The 17,470-nt window shown below is 45.8% G+C and overlaps 1 protein-coding gene across 4 annotated transcripts in view; it reads left to right on the top strand.

Annotated features, from left to right (window-relative positions):
* Positions 1-17,470, top strand: part of ACAP2 (ArfGAP with coiled-coil, ankyrin repeat and PH domains 2) — a 402,961-nt gene that overhangs the window by 345,276 nt on the left and 40,215 nt on the right. For 2 of the 4 annotated variants that reach the window (XM_078666362.1, XM_078666361.1), the window contains 2 exons: positions 1,620-1,712; positions 5,770-5,963. In XM_078666362.1, coding sequence (XP_078522488.1) covers positions 1,620-1,712; positions 5,770-5,963 — 287 coding nt within the window. The remainder of the gene's footprint in view (positions 1-1,619; positions 1,713-5,769; positions 5,964-17,470) is intronic. The other 2 variants (XM_078666364.1, XM_078666363.1) reach the window with 1 other exon arrangement.

Here is a 17,470-nt window from a genome sequence, read left to right as displayed (position 1 = left end):
AACACTAAATAAATATATTTACACCAATTGCTGTGCCTCCCAAAATAGATTACACATGGTCATCCACTGATGGCCCTTTTTACAGTCTAGTTTTAAAGTTGTACTTCATTCCCCTCAGCTCCTGCCCCTATTATGTAGTCTTGTGAGAATTGGTTAACACCTCTCATTTTAGGTACATTTCTCTACAACAGAGATAATGCAAGCAAGCAATTAATTTGAGCGTATTTTGAACCTGTTGAGGGGACCACTTTTATGAATGATGTTACCCAAACCCTTACCTTAAGAGTATGGTTTTCAAAACCTTCTTGAACACTACAAGGATTTATTGTAACACAACACATTTCTTTTTCTGAAGTTCAAAATTGAATTATCTCAATAGTGATACACAATTCAGCTCCCTCCATTTCCAGAGGTTTTTGACCAAGCAGCCTTTTTTCTGAAATTTAAGATTATGGGGTGATTTCAGTTAATACTTTTCAAAGGTCAGTTGACTTGAATAACTCATGGAACTTCTTTCTTGAATATCTTTCCTTTTAACAGTCAATATCACCATCCCCTGCTCTGAATGCACAAACTTATGAAGACCTCCTTAATAAATATGCATTTACAACTGTCACTGTCCATTGCTTTTTCATCAGTACTACATTTCTTGGTACTTTAGGCAAGGTTTGCACTGTAGAAATACCATACCCATACTTATATACATTGATGGACCCACTGTACTGACAATTGTGTGACACATTTAGTTCTATGTATCAAACATTGAGGGCTACCCTTGAGTTATTTGTTCTTGAATCTCTCCAATAGTTATATCATCTTTTGCAATCAGGCAGTGTGACATCATTACTTTGATTGCTTGTATAGCCTACTAACTTAAATTATGTCTGGTTGAGAAGGGATCCTTTAAGGAAAATATTTTAGTTGATAACTTGCTGTCTGTTCTGAAGGATTATTGCTGAATCTTTTCTGATACTTGAGGCTTTGTTTGTGCTGAGACCATGTTTCTATATTTGACAAACCGTTCATTAACCACCTCCTTTCCTCCCGTTTTTATTCCTATTTCTTTTATAAAAGTAACAATGTCTCGTACCTTTTTTCTGTACTGCCTGCTTTTTTGCTTTGCTAACACGCATGCCCCCAGCGGTTGCTGTAAACAGCGACGAGGCAAGGCGGGAGTCACTGTTCTGTCCTGATGAACTAGATTCACTCTTCTCCTACTTTGATACCTCTTCAAAACTACGTAGTAGTAAGTAGTACTCTCGTAGAGTATGTGAAGCGTGCTTTCGGATCCATTTTCTGCTGTTGAACATCTGTGCAAATTAAAGGCATTTTATCAGCTTCAGGTTTATTTTTCATACAAAGTCAATTGCTGTCACCATACTTTTCTTTCATAAACTCACTGTTTTTCTTCATTTTTTTTGTTATAATTGGGAATTTTATGATACTTCTGTGATCCTGCTATATTGATCTGGAACATTGAATTTTAGAGTTCACTCACAATCATGCTCCATCAACTTCAGAAAGATGGGTGTGCATTGAGGTCTGTTTGTGTAATGAGCAGATCACTGGATGTAGTGAACTGGAAGAAAGAAACATTTTTTTTTTTTTGTCTTGATCAGTGAAAAGCAATGACAGTGGAATCCACTTCAGTTCAGATGGCAGTCGAGAACTTCTTGCCTCTACTGTATCCTCAAACAGTTTGTATGAACCAGGTCAGTCTAGATTTGTTGTAGTATATTTATAATAATACATCGTACCATTTTATATATGTAGATATATAAAAAGATTAAGGATACTATTCAACACGAATATTTTGTGTCTGCTGGCCATCTTCAATCCTTCCTGACTGCCAGACAGGAAACAAGACTGAACAGCTAAAATGATGGCCCTTGTAATTCGAAAGAAACACTGTGACAAAACAGTGTATTTTGTCAACAAAACATTTTTAGGAGAGATGGTAACAGTGGTATTGCATCAATAATTTTGCACATTTGATTAGTGGCAAGTCATGGACAGCCTCAGACCCAAGCAACAAGGCAAAATATAATAGTACATTTGTAAAGTCCAATATAGCCAATGAATAGTATGTACGAGTCTGATGACTATGTGCAGTGTTGGATGCCCAATATGGTAGGAGACCTCGGTCGTAGCGTGTAATATTCACCCATATGACATAAAGGGTGACCCAAGTTTTCCAGAACTTACATGGTTTATTCCTTGCTGATAATGGTATCTTCTACAGTATGGCTGAGTTTTAAAACTTAGATCGCCAAATCTCCACGCTAGGGCTCTGGTGCCATTTTCAAGCATGTACCGCTGTGGAACCTCATCTCCAACGGGTAAGGGATGATTGGTTTGCTCAGTTTGGAGTACTGTGCATACTAGTTCCTGGTGTCAGATGCTCATTGAAACCATACTGGTTTTTAAGTGGACCATAGTCTTAGCCATTCTGTGGGAGAAAATTTCCTTCCAGTAAATTTAAATAAGAACATAAGTCTACCAAATAAAAGACATGCCAATTAACTGAATTTGCACCAATATATAGACAAGCCCTGGGGCAAATTGTGTCTAGTATGGCGAAGATAGGTCCCACACAGAACTTTGTAGGCATTTTACGTGTGGGTGGTACATAGTGTTGGAAGGCCCTCGGGTCTTATCATTCATCATATGTTAGCAGTGAGCTTCCTAGCAGAACTAACTCTCACTGGTGCATTCATAGTTGGAGGCTTGACTTTATAAATAAATAAATGATACACTGGCAAGTATGTTATAGAATATGGAGAGCACATGTCTGTATTCTGGACATTGGAGCATACGTTCAGCGATTGTTGCGCGTGAGCTCTGGAACCTTTCTGCCTAACTTAGTGACACAGTTGTGCGTATCTTCAAGCTGTGGAAATAGCTTGGTTCAATGCAAGCTTGCAAATAGGATTGGCGAAGATTGCATTGGTTGGGATAGAGAAGCTGGCAGTCCGGACTAACAGGCCGCTTTATTCTATAAATCGAAATTTTGGCAGTCTGAGGAGGACTAAGTTCAGTGGTCTGTCTACTTGGCGAAGATAACCAGGGTTGTCCAAAGGCAAAAGAGTTTGTGCTTCTTTTATTTGAAGCCATTGTTTGTCAGTTATTCCCTATGCCCAGGAGGACGTGGCGTGAGGTTTGCTTCTATGACATGAATAGGATGGGGACCACTATTCCACCAAAGAAGGAGGGCCTGCAAAGAGCTGAACTTGAGATCCTTGGTCATTTGATGAACCAGTGAATTTCAAGATTTGTAAATATGGTCTTGATTCTGGCTCAAGGAATCATTCTTTTTAAGGAACGCATAGTATATAGAAAAGAATGGTGCTTATTTTACCCATTCAGAATATTTTGAGCTTCTGCAATAAGAAAGGTCTTTAAATAACTGTTCCTCGCGCTTGGTGATATTATGCTTGTAGATTATTTCAGTTGCTCTAGCTGCATAAAAGCTCTGATATTTAATCTTGCTTTTTTCGCAGACAAAATTCATATTGGGAAACTTGTCTGGATTATTTCAGGCAATTTCATGAGGTTTAGGGTGCAAGATTTTCTTCTTTTTTTATTTTATGAACTGTGACTGATTTCTCTTCACTTGGCTCCAGGTCTTACGCCCCACAACAGTGCACTATTTTTGTTAGCACCTCTTATTTTCATGACACATTTTTATTGCTTTGGCTGGTTAGCAACAAGAACAAAACAAGCTCGAAACTCGAGGCACATGGGCCACAGTAGAAAACAGCGGACAAATTAAGCATATTACTGAAAATTTCACTTGGAGACATCAAAAATATATATCACAACCACTAAGGCGGAGGCACAAATTACCGCAACATTTGAGCATAACCTCAACAGTCAGACTTCTCAATCCACACGTCCCAGATTTGGTCAAACATCTGTGGAAACCCCCACTCACCCTATATATACCAGTTTTTCACGTGCAGCACCGGAATCCGTGCCCGGACCAATTCCTGTAGAGACGGGCCTGCTCATCCCTCTAGTGTCTGGCCAGATCTCTTTTGGCTACTAGGTATGCCATTGCCAGAAGTGTCTGTATAGCCTTGAATTCTTGCACAGATTATCCCCAAAGACACTATTTTGGCATCAAGTTCCAGGGGGATACCCAGCACCCGGACCATGTGACCAATTATCAGTGTCCAGTACGCCTGCAACTCTGGACATGTCCAAATAACGTGGTACCAAGTACCAGGAGCGGTCCCACAGCGCAGACATGCAGGGTCGCGGGCCTGGCCTATGCACCAGAGGTGTTCAGGGGAGTAGTAGATATGATGGAGTTATTTGAATTGGAATAGGTGTAATCTCATTGATAACGCTAAAGCCCGAGGGGCCATCATCACCTCCACTCAGCAGTCGTCATCTAAGGTCCCTACATCATCCTCCCACCTGGTCCTCAGTGTTCCCAAGGGATCCAGTGCATTTGTGACTAGTGACTTGTTGAGCTGGGATATCCACCCTGCTTCCCAGGGCGTCAGTCTCCAGTTTGCATCTGAGTGTGGTATATTCAGGGATCGCGATAAGCCTGTCTTTATAGTGCTATTTATGTCAGCACCTCTTAGTGGAAAAACATATCCAGCTCAGGATTTTTTAACAGGAATACACAAAAGCCCTTTGGAAGCTCTTGTATGTTAATCATGAGATCCAGAATGATCCCAATATATCATTTACCTGATAGAACCCCCTGGCCCTTTCCCCCACCCCCTGTTGGGGTCAAGTAAGTTCTTAAAATAGGTTTTGGGTCAGTACTCCTTGTCATTCTGTAGTTTGTCACTTCTAATACCGAATCGTAATGCTAAGACAACAGCTTCTGTGGAACACTCCGAGTGGATTTGCCAAGCATATTTTCAGACTCTGCCACATTCACGGCGTACTATGTGAGTTACCTACCACACCTCTGGTGCCTTATTCTGTTTCTAACGTAGGCAAAATACCTCAGAAAAGACATTTGGTTTCACTGTAGCACATATGAGCCAACCAATAAGAGTTAGGGTATCATTGGAGCCACTTATAATGGATGTCTGCTGGGACGCTATTGGGGGATTAAGTGACCAATCAGTCACGCTCTCTCATCAGTTGCACAAGGGTCAGCCAGTCAGTGTTAATGTTGACTTCACTAAACATATTTCTGTGCCCCTTTAGCATTTGTGTAGCAAAGTTTCTCTTCCAGGGGATCCTCATCAATAGTCATAAGCATTAGAATATTCACGCCCATGCCCCTCAATCTGAGAAGGATCTGTGTTTCTTCAAACCTCCCTGGCATGTTTGAGGTTAGCCTCCGACCACTGTCTCTTGCTCCTTATGCAAAATAGAAATGGCTTGGTTGCAAATCCCCGAGTTCAAAATGCACCTTCGCCTGGTCTTCCTCCCGCTCTGCTTCTGCCGTTCCTCTTCCAACAAGAATTCAGTTCTCACATTTGCTAATTCTTCTGCTTGTCCTCTTACTGTCTTAAAACCCAATTATGTAAATTAATACGCTTCAATCCCTTTTCAGTGCGTAGATGCTACCTTGCTGGAGTGGAAACACTTTAAATTAATTTGTGTGGTAACTGTATTCTTGTGTTTGGTAAGGCCTACAAATTACTTGACTCAAGATTACATTTGGGAGTTTATTGTGCTCTATTCAATACATATATAATAAGAAGTATCATAGTATTCTGCCGTTTGAGGGACTGGAAGCTTTGTTTTTTAGCGCCTAATGATTTTGTCCCTTTCTTTTTCATTGTGACTTTATAGTCCTAGAGGTCGAGAAGCGAGATTCTTCAGTATTTCAGGATTTAAAAAAGATTCATCCAGGGCTGCACCTTTATCGAGCTGCGCATGAGAAACGCCTTCCTGATATGGCAGAAGCATTGGCACATGGCGCAGATGTTAACTGGGTGAATGCAGAGGAAAACAACGCAACACCACTCATTCAGGCTGTGCACGGGGTACACATCATTTATTTTCATAATGTGAATTGATTTTCTTCAATACTGGAGAATTGTTGGTTTGATTGGGTTGCTCTAATAGGTTTTGCATGGCCCTCCAGTTAGTTTTGTGAATTAAAAATACATTCTCAATTAAATATTTAAGCATAATCAGTTACAGCTTTTAAACTATGATACAAAATACCTTACTTGAATCAGTTGTGGACATTGTTTTACTGTCGTTGTTCTATATTGTTACAAATCTGAAATTCCCATCATAAAAAATGTGTGCAAGCTGTTCAGGTTGTTTTAATGCATTTGGGAATTTCCATGACACTGTTATAGTCCGGCGTTTCCCAAACTGTGGGTGGGGACCCACTGGTGGGTTGTGAGCTAATTTTTGGTGAGTCGCAAAAGTCCAAGCAGTAAGTAAAGCCTTTAACTTCTGTATTTGTCATGTCACATTTTCTGCGCTTCAAAGACAGAGAGAGGTTCAATGTCAGACTGTCTTCTGACAATTTGCAGTTGATTTTTTTAATTTTATTTTTAACATGGTGATTGGTGTTTATCAACTCCTCTCACTTTGCTTTCAGAGAAAGTAAAGTGAATTATGTTACAATCTTGCTGGGGTACGGGTAATGTGAAAGAAAAGTTGTAGAATTTTTTATAACTCACAACAAATTGGAAATGCCTGCTTCTGTAGTAGGGGATCTCTGTGTATAGTCATAATCTAGTGAATAGTCCCGCCCATGTGCGTGGACCCCGGAGCAATCAAAAATAATCTCTTACAGTGTCAAAAAATGCAGACATGCATAGACACTTAAGAGAAAATTTTAAAGACAGATAATGCAGCCTAAAAAGGCTACATTGTCCAGTACTTCAACTAGAAATTCCACCATAAAATCCACAAAACAGCAAAAGCCTGTACAGATTTCCATTGCTTTAATAGCAAAACTCCCTCAGGAATGATAGAGAGAAGAACCTGGACAGACAAGCCCCATGGGCTGCCATTATGTGGCTCAAAACAGGATACTGTGCCTTTAAGAGAATCTTCCAGAACCTTCTCCCAGTATCCCAGAATGCATAGCAGGTCCAACTTACTTTCAGTTCTTTTTTCCGGCTCCTGCTAGCAGGACCCTGGAGCATTGAGCTCTCCCTTTTTAAGGGTTTTGTTGGTGTTTTTTCACTAATTTCGATTTTTGTGTACTTTTAAAGTACTTTGGTGACTTCTTGGATTTCTGCTCTCTTTGGCTGTTCATAATGCCTGCATTATTTGATAAATGCCCAGAGTGCTCCAGGAAGAAGGCCAAGTCAGACCCCCATGAGGTGTGTATCCTCTGCCTTCCCTCTTCCCACATCCCAGAGGAGTGTGTGATCTGTAGAGGCTTCTCTGGCAGGACCCTGAAGGACAGGAGAAAAATCAGACTTCAGGGACTTGAAGAAAGAAGACTGAAGGCTCAAGGTGGGTCTGGAGGGGCTTCTGCTGCCCATGCTGAGGCCTCTGAGGGGCTCCCCAGGGGCAGGAAGTCCAGCAAACGTCCAAGGTCTCTGTCTGGTTCAGTTGCTATGACCACGACGTCGAGAGGAAGGTCCACGGCCAGTTCCCGGTCTTCCCAGGGCTCTGGGTCGAGAAAACGTCGCCCGTCGACGTCGAGGGACGTTTACAGGCCGCCGTCGAACCCGGTGTCGATCTCCTCGTCGTCGCCGTCGGCGTCGAGTGGACGGCATCGGAGGGCCCGGCGTCGGCGCTCGCCGTCGAGGCGACACTGCCGTTCGCCGTCGAAGACAAGGACATCGTCGTCGTCGAGGGGATCCTCGTCGTCACGGTCGCCGTCGAGACGGAGGAGGTCTCCGGCGCCGAAGAAGTCGACGTCGAGACGGTCGAAGAGGTCGACGTCGAGGCGTTCGAAGAGGTCGACGTCGAGGCGTTAGAAGAGGTCGAGGCGGTCGAGGTCGCCGTCGAGGCGTCATTGCCCGTCGTCGAGATTTAGAGGTTCGTCCATCTGGTCGGGGTCGCGTCGAGGCGGAGAAGCCGGTCGCCGAGGAGTGTGAAACAGTCGACGCCGAAGGGCCGCTCGCCGTCAAGAGAACCACAATCGACGTCTGAGCACCGATCGTCGACGTCAGGAGGTCGTAAGGACAGGCCCAGGACTGTGGGGGGCTCCCCACAGTCAGGACAGGATGGTGGCTCGCCGGGAACGGCATACTCCGAGGTGTATACCCCGAAGAAGCCTACTTCACCGCCTTCTTTGCCTCCTTTGCCTAAGGGCCCACCTCCGAGGGTTTCGACCCCTCCTCAGTTGCCTCCTCTACCGGCGCCTCAGGCCCCGGTTCCAACTGTTCCTCCTCCCCCGGTTCCACCGAGATCGGTGTCGATGCCCCAACTCCCGACACCTCCGAAGAAGACTCCTCAGTCGAAGGTTCCTCCTAAACAAAAGACGTCCGACCCGGGGAGGCCGGCGGAGCGTCCCAGACCCAAGAGATCGAGGTCACGCTCAGGTAGACGGGACAGGTCGAGGAGCGGACGTGGATCCTCCTCGAGATCCAGGCATCGCCATAGGAGGCATAGGTCCAGGTCTCGTTCTGCCTCGGGGACCCGTTCCTACTCACCTACGTTGTCAGATTCACCGGAGACGAGGGTGTCCCCGATTGATGATATTGGCACGTTCCAGGAGGTTCTCCTGCGCGGGGCGGCGAAGTTGGGGATCGAGGTTACGGCCCCTACGCCCTCAACTTCCGTGATCTTTGAGACATTACATAAGAAACACCTGTCTCGCCCCCTGCTACCTTTGGTGCCAGGACTACTTGAGCCGGCGGAGCAACTCTTCCTTACGCCAGCAGTGGTGAAAGCTGCGCCTTCAAGGCTCATGAAGAAATACAGGGCTCCAGAGTCGGACCCGGCTTTCTTGCGGAAGGACCCGACACCGGATTCGGTGATTGTGACGGCGGCTTGGAAGATCCATGCCACCTCTCCTGCCTCCACCGTGCCTCCCGATAAGGAGAGCCGCTGGATTGACTCTGCTGGACGAAAAGCGTGTGGGACGTCCTCTACAACGATGAAGGCCTCCAGTGACTCGGCGTTGTTGGGACGATACGACCGTGCACTGTGGGACTCCATGGAACGGTTTGCGGACCTTGTTCCGCGCGACCGGAGAGAGGATTTCATGGAGATCGTCCAGGAAGGGATGCTGGTTTCTAACCAGGCCATTAGCGCCGCGGCGGATATCTCCCTGCTGGCCGCGCATGGATACTGCCACGGTATCAATCAGAGGCGCCATGCTTGGCGTCGGTTGACGTCGCTTAAACCTGAGGCGCAACAGCGTGTGGCAAATCTGCCGTTTTCCGGGGATACCCTTTTCGAGAAACACGCAGATGACGAGATGGCCAGGATGAAGGCCGAGGCGGAAACCCTGACGGCGGTGGGCTTGGAGAAGCCCAAAGATAAGAAACCCTTCCGCCAATTCCAACGGCGTTTTGGATCGCAGGGTCGAGGAAGGGGACAGTCTTCTGGGCAACATCAGCAGCAGCAACAACAGCAGCAGTACAGAAGACCCTTCCAAAAACATCAGAGGGGTAGAGGTGCACAGCAGTCCTCTACCGCGACCAAGGGCCCGGCTGGGTCTCGACCCTGAGCAGTTACTTCCCCTTCGTCCGTTACCCGCTCCGGTGGGGGGAAGCATTCAATTTTTCCTGGCAGAGTGGAGAAAAATTACTCAGGACAAGTGGGTGCTGAATATTGTTTGCAATGGATACAGTCTTCGTTTCACCAGCCCTCCTCCATCGATTCCTCCGGTCAGCTCGCAGTATCAACTGCGCGAGCTCCAGGCAGAGGCCGATATCCTGTTAAGGAAAAGGGCGATAGAAGATATACCTCTGTCTCAAAGGGGAAGAGGTCTGTACTCCCGGTTCTTTCTGGTCCGCAAGAAGGACAAGAACGAGTTCAGGCCCATTCTGGACTTGCGACAGGCAAACAAGTGGATTCGCAGAGAAAAGTTTCGCATGCTGTCGTTGCATCAGATTTATCCTCAGTTGCAACGGGGAGACTGGCTATGTGCCATAGACCTACAGGATGCATACTTCCATGTGCCCATTGCACACAAACACAGGAAGTTCCTGCGATTTCAAGTCGGCACCAATCACTATCAGTACACGGTACTTCTGTTCGGGCTGAAGTCTGCGCCCAGGACGTTCTCGAAGTGCATGGCAGTGGTAGCGGCACACCTGAGGAAGAACAAGGTGTTTGTCTACCCGTACCTGGACGATTGGTTGATCAAGGCCTCCTCCTTCTCGGAAGCTCAAGCACACTTCCAGAAGACGTGCGTTCTCCTGAACAAGCTGGGGTTGCACATCAACATGTCCAAGTCTGTTCCAACTCCGGTCCAGTGCATCCAGTACTTGGGAGCCTCCATCGATACGCTGTCGGCAAGCGTGTCTCCTTCGGAAGAGCGACGTTTATCACTCCTTCGGAAGGCTCAGGCTCTCATGTCCACTCCATCCACGACAGTGAGGACGGTGTCTTCTCTGCTGGGTTCGATGGCCTCCTGCATCTTCCTGACGCCACATGCGCGGCTGCACATGAGACCGCTGCAGGAGTGTTTGGAAGATCAGTGGGACCAGAGGAGAGGATCTTGGGACGACAAGATACGACTGTCTCTACATGCTCTTCAGTCTCTGAAGTGGTGGTGTTCAGTGGAGAATCTCCTCAGAGGGGTTCCCTTCCACAAGGACATTCCCACTCAGACTATCGTGACGGATGCTTCTCTCCTGGGATGAGCGCCCTCCGGAGACCTACAGATTCAAGGGACGTGGTCCCCGGCAGAGTCCACGTACCACATCAATTTCCTGGAACTCAGGGCTGTTCACTTGGCGCTGAAGGCCTTTCAACCGTCCTTCCGGACCAACTCTCTGCTTGTGCAAACGGACAATACGACCACGATGTATTACCTCAACAAGCAGGGGGGCTCGAGATCGCGCACTCTGTCTCAGGAGGCGCAGGCGATCTGGCATTGGCTTCTGGCTCGAGGGTTCGCGATAACGGCCACCCATCTGCCAGGTGTGCAGAATGTTCAGGCAGACGAGCTGAGCAGACTGATTCAGGAAAACCACGAATGGGTCTTAAACGACGAAGTACTAGGAGAAGTCTTCGCAAGGTGGGGAACTCCAGACGTAGATCTGTTCGCCACCGCCGAAAACAGCAAATGCCGAGACTTCGCCTCCAGGTACTACCAGCCGGGGACGCTGGGGAACGCGTTATGGATTAACTGGTCGAACAGCTTTCTGTACGCTTTTCCACCCATTCCCCTGATTCCAGCGGTTCTCATCAAGCTCTCCCAATCCAGGGCGAAAATGATTCTGATTGCCCCGGAATGGCCCAGACAGTGGTGGTTCACGGACCTGCTTCACCGGTCTCTCCTTCCTCACATGAAGCTGCCGTGCAGGCCGGACCTTCTCACGAAGTTCGGGGGGCGGATGGTGCATCCCAACCTCTCGTCTTTGAGTTTGGCGGCATGGCTCCTGAAATAGTGCAATATGGCCATTTGAATCTCCCAGAGGATTGTATGGACATACTGAAGGAGGCTAAGCGACCTTCCACTAGGACTTCTTATGCTTACAAGTGGAAGAGGTTTTGCATCTGGTGCAAGTCTAAGAACTACGACCCTACGACATGCAAGGAAGATGTCATCCTTCCATATCTGCTACATCTGGCGCAGTCTGGCCTTAATGTCCATTCCATTAAGGTTCATCTGGCTGCTTTGACTGCCTACAGGAAATGCCCTTCACAGACTTCCTTCTTCCAGATCCCTGTGATCAAAGATTTTCTGGAAGGCTTGAAGAAAGTATTCCCTCCTGTCAGGCTTCCTTCGCCTTCATGGGACTTGAATGTGGTGCTATCCAGGTTGATGAAGGAGCCTTTTGAACCTATTCATAAGGCTTCGTTGCAGCACCTGTCCTGGAAGGCGGCGTTCCTCGTGGCCATTACATCGGCCCGCAGGGTGAGTGAAATTCAGGCGTTGTGTTGCCAAGAACCTTATACTGTATTTCATGCTGCTAAGGTTGTTATGCGTACTCATCCTAAGTTTCTTCCCAAGGTTGTTTCTGATTTTCATATCAACCAGACTATAACTTTACCTACGTTCTTTCAGAATCCTTCATCTCCAGCGGAAAGGTCTTTGCATTCCCTGGATGTTAGGAGGGTGCTGAAATTTTATCTGGATAAAACCAGTGATATTCGTAGGTCAGACCAATTGTTCATCAATTATGAATCAGTCAGGACGGGTCTTGCGACCTCTAAGCAGTCTATCTCTAGGTGGATTGTGTCCTGCATACAGCTGTGTTACCAAAAAGCTAAAAAGACCTTAGGAGGTAAGCCTAAGGCTCATTCCACCAGGGGCAAGGCTGCCACGACAGCATTGCTCCGTAATGTTCCGATTGCAGAAATCTGCAAGGCGGCCACTTGGAAGTCGGTTCATACCTTTGCTAAGCATTACTGCCTGGACACTGATGCTAGGGCAGATGCTCAGGTTGGACAGGCTTCGCTGCGAAATCTGTTCGCACAATAGTGGTGTTGATTCTCTTTTCTCCACCGCCGCTTTGGTGTGGGGATGGGTTTGCCATTCTATTCACTAGATTATGACTATACACAGAGATCCCCTACTACAGAAGGAGTAGTCTCTGTCCTGTAACTCCAGTTCTGTAGTAGGGGTATCTCTGTTATAGTCATAAGCGCCCTCCCGCCTCCCCGGTGGAGAGAGACATATTCCTTTAAGGAATGCTACAGGTCTGGCGTGTTACGCCTTCAAAAAGAACTGAAAGTAAGTTGGACCTGCTATGCATTCTGGGATACTGGGAGAAGGTTCTGGAAGATTCTCTTAAAGGCACAGTATCCTGTTTTGAGCCACATAATGGCAGCCTATGGGGCTTGTCTGTCCAGGTTCTTCTCTCTATCATTCCTGAGGGAGTTTTGCTATTAAAGCAATGGAAATCTGTACAGGCTTTTGCTGTTTTGTGGATTTTATGGTGGAATTTCTAGTTGAAGTACTGGACAGTGTAGCCTTTTTAGGCTGCATTATCTGTCTTTAAAATTTTCTCTTAAGTGTCTATGCATGTCTGCATTTTTTGACACTGTAAGAGATTATTTTTGATTGCTCCGGGGTCCACGCACATGGGCGGGACTATTCACTAGATTATGACTATAACAGAGATACCCCTACTACAGAACTGGAGTTACAGGACAGAAACTACTCCAAATGCACTGTACACATTCAGAAGTTTGTAAAGCAAAAATTAAGCAATTTTTTTTGTAATTATGAAATGTGATGGTATCAAAAATTATAAGAGGAACAAAACAAATCAAGACACTGTAACTGCTGATGCACAATGGATACATATTCACGATTTACACAAATTATCATTTGTGGGCAATAAAGTTTTATCAGTGAACTGTATGTTGCTGCAAATTAAGTACCCATTTCAACTGAAAATGTGCTGTCTGTAAATGACAGTGCAGTGCAACACAATGCTTTAGTTATGATGTATATATGTATATAATATATATCCCCTCATGTCCATTAAAGCTAGGTGGGTCATGGAAGTTTGTCATTCTAAAAATTGGGTCATGGTTCTAAAAAGTTTGGAGCACCGGTATGGACATCGTCCTTACTATGTAAATTGAGCCGCCCATGCAAATTTCATACTGGTTTTATAATTAAGAATTTCAAGAGGAGAAGTAGCAGTTCCTGACAGACTCACTGTGAGATGCAGTATTTCGGCAGGAAATAGCAATGGTTATAACAGAATATTTTACTAACAATATCTTCAGTGTGAATACCTGGGACCCTCTCTTGGAGGCTCTAAAGACAGTGGTGTGGTGTGTTGTGAACCTATCTAGAAACTAGTTGGAGTGCTTCGGTACTTACGGGACCAACTACACATGTAGGAACAGAAGATTTCCAGTTTGGAGGGAGCTACAGGGTGCACCAAGAGATAGAAAAACACTGGCTGGACTTAAAAAAGACTGCTATATAAGAGTTTAATGGTTTAGCAGATCGAGAGGTGGCCTTTCTTGAAAAATATGAAATAAATATGGAAAGGGTGAACACCTTGGTTGCACTGGCATGGCTACGCAGGGGATACCAACAACATACCACAAAAGCAGGAGTATTGAACGGAAGGGGCCAACAAGTAACAGGTTTGCAGGAAGTATTAGAAGAGTTTGAGATATTATGAATGGCTTTGCACTGCAAAGGAGTCGTCAGTTCAAGAGCATTTGAGACAGTGTATGGTCGATATAACACTGGTAAGATAGACAAGTAATGCCCAGGTACTCCCCTAACCCTAGAAGACTGGATTGCAGCCACAGATGGCCTGGCGACATGTACGGCGCATTGGTCCTATGAGTTAATAGTGGAATTTTATAAGATATATGTTATATCAGGACCTTTTTTCGCACCTCAATTGCTGTCAATGCACAATGAGTCTCTAGAGATGGGAAAATTATCTAGATCATGTCAAGAGGCAACCATAATTACTCTTCTAAAAAACCCGGAAAGACCCCTAAAAAATTGTCCTAAAAGCCCTTTTCTATACTTAATACTGATGTCAAAGTAATGGCGTGAATTGTGGCAAAGCTGCTAACACCCCTGATGAGAGGTATAGTTTTACCAGAACAGACCGGCTTTATACATGGCAGAAAGATGGCTTATAATCTGCAAATGCTATAATGGGCCTGGTGGATCCTGACTTCCCCACAATATCCGTGATGTCAGTCGAAGAAAAAGTGACTCGTTTTACGTTCTGGGCAGAATAGGCATGGATGACCTTTTATTGAGAATGGTTAAACCACTATAAACTATATAATATCCCATTTCCATGGTTAGGATCAATAGGTACTTTTTGCAACCTCTTACAACTGGCAGAGGCACTAGGCAGAGATTCACTAGCAATGCACTAACAATGGAACCCTTTGCCTGCGCTACAAGAGAACACCACTGGAGGACGGGGCTCATCTTTGCGAAGGGGTGATTGGGAATTGAGGTATATGTGGACGACATATGGAATGAGACAGTAGGGCAATCTGACGCCATGCAATGGATGGTAGTACGTTGTGGAGCAATGTCAGATTTACACATCAACTTGGAGAAATCTGAAGTATTTACACTGATTCTAGCTGCTATCCCTGGTTCCCCTCATGTGGTTCAAGGATTGTATTAAATCCCTGGGAATAAATATACATGGATTAAAGAAGATCACGCTCCATAACAACTATGGGCCAGCAATAAAGAAGTTATCCATGCAAATAGATAAATGGATTCCATGGTTCCTTTTAATGGCCTGTCACATTTTATTTATTAAGATGGTGATAGTGAGTGCTTTTTATACTTGTGTTCTAATATTCCTATCTCACTACCACAGTCATTCTTTTTGTGTCATAATTTTTTATTGGAGTTCAAAGATAGGCAATTTCATAGGTTCTCAATATTATTTGGCCATCTGGCTAGATTAATTAGGGCTGGGAAAACTCTGCATATTAAATGGATAACATTAACTCTGCCATATGATGTGGTGCCTTTAGTGTACTGGACTATTTACAACAAGGGGTGGTGAGGGACAGAGTCTCTGAATTAAGCAGAATACTCTCACCCAGTCAAGAGATCAGGGCTAGATCCAACACCGTTTTTTAGCTCATTGCACCATCCCAGTTTCAGAACCTGGCTGTATGCAAATTAGTCTGTTCCTGTCCCAGTGCATGATGGGAACAGGGCAAACCAAACTACAAAAGCCAATTCTTACACTGGGAAGGAAACAAGCTTCCGGGGACCGGTTTCTGGCATTGCAGCCGTCTTCGGCCCGGCTTGCTTGAATCCTGATGGTGCAATGAGCAAGGGACTCATGTCTGAGTATACCCTTCCACGCTTAGGGTGGACAAAATTATTTACAACAAGGGGTGGTGAGGGACAGAGTCTCTGAATTAAGCAGAATACTCTCACCCAGTCAAGAGATCAGGGCTAGATCCAACACCGTTTTTTAGCTCATTGCACCATCCCAGTTTCAGAACCTGGCTGTATGCAAATTAGTCTGTTCCTGTCCCAGTGCATGATGGGAACAGGGCAAACCAAACTACAAAAGCCAATTCTTACACTGGGAAGGAAACAAGCTTCCGGGGACCGGTTTCTGGCATTACAGCCGTCTTCGGCCCGGCTTGCTTGAATCCTGATGGTGCAATGAGCAAGGGACTCATGTCTGAGTATACCCTTCCACGCTTAGGGTGGACAAAATTATTTACAACAAGGGGTGGTGAGGGACAGAGTCTCTGAATTAAGCAGAATACTCTCACCCAGTCAAGAGATCAGGGCTAGATCCAACACCGTTTTTTAGCTCATTGCACCATCCCAGTTTCAGAACCTGGCTGTATGCAAATTAGTCTGTTCCTGTCCCAGTGCATGATGGGAACAGGGCAAACCAAACTACAAAAGCCAATTCTTACACTGGGAAGGAAACAAGCTTCCGGGGACCGGTTTCTGGCATTACAGCCGTCTTCGGCCCGGCTTGCTTGAATCCTGATGGTGCAATGAGCAAGGGACTCATGTCTGAGTATACCCTTCCACGCTTAGGGTGGACAAAATTATTTACAACAAGGGGTGGTGAGGGACAGACTAATTTGCATACAGCCAGGTTCTGAAACTGGGATGGTGCAATGAGCTAAAAAACGGTGTTGGATCTAGCCCTGATCTCTTGACTGGGTGAGAGTACTCTGCTTAATTCAGAGACTCTGTCCATCACCACCCCTTGTTGTAAATTATTTTGTCCACCCTAAGCGTGGAAGGGTATACTCAGATGTGAGTCCCTTGCTCATTGCACCATCAGGATTCAAGCAAGCCGGGCCGAAGACGCCTGAAATGGCAGAAACCGGTCCCCGGAAGCTTGTTTCCTTCCCAGTGTAAGAATTGGCTTTTGTAGTCTGGTCTGCCCTGTTCCCATGATGCACTGGGCCAGGGACAGACTAATTTGCATACAGCCAGGTTCTGAAACTGGGATGGTGCAATGAGCTAAAAAACGGTGTTGGATCTAGCCCTGATCTCTTGACTGGGTGAGAGTACTCTGCTTAATTCAGAGACTCTGTCCATCACCACCCCTTGTTGTAAATTATTTTGTCCACCCTAAGCGTGGAAGGGTATACTCAGATGTGAGTCCCTTGCTCATTGCACCATCAGGATTCAAGCAAGCCGGGCCGAAGACGCCTGAAATGGCAGAAACCGCTCCCCGGAAGCTTGTTTCCTTCCCAGTGTAAGAATTGGCTTTTGTAGTCTGGTCTGCCCTGTTCCCATGATGCACTGGGCCAGGGACAGACTAATTTGCATATAGCCAGGTTCTGAAACTGGGATGGTGCAATGAGCTAAAAAACGGTGTTGGATCTAGCCCTGATCTCTTGACTGGGTGAGAGTACTCTGCTTAATTCAGAGACTCTGTCCATCACCACCCCTTGTTGTAAATTATTTTGTCCACCCTAAGCGTGGAAGGGTATACTCAGA

Source organism: Lissotriton helveticus, chromosome 11 (genome assembly GCF_964261635.1).
Source record: "Lissotriton helveticus chromosome 11, aLisHel1.1, whole genome shotgun sequence".
Taxonomy (NCBI): Eukaryota; Metazoa; Chordata; class Amphibia; order Caudata; family Salamandridae; genus Lissotriton; species Lissotriton helveticus.
This window is presented reverse-complemented; position numbering and strand designations above follow the sequence as displayed.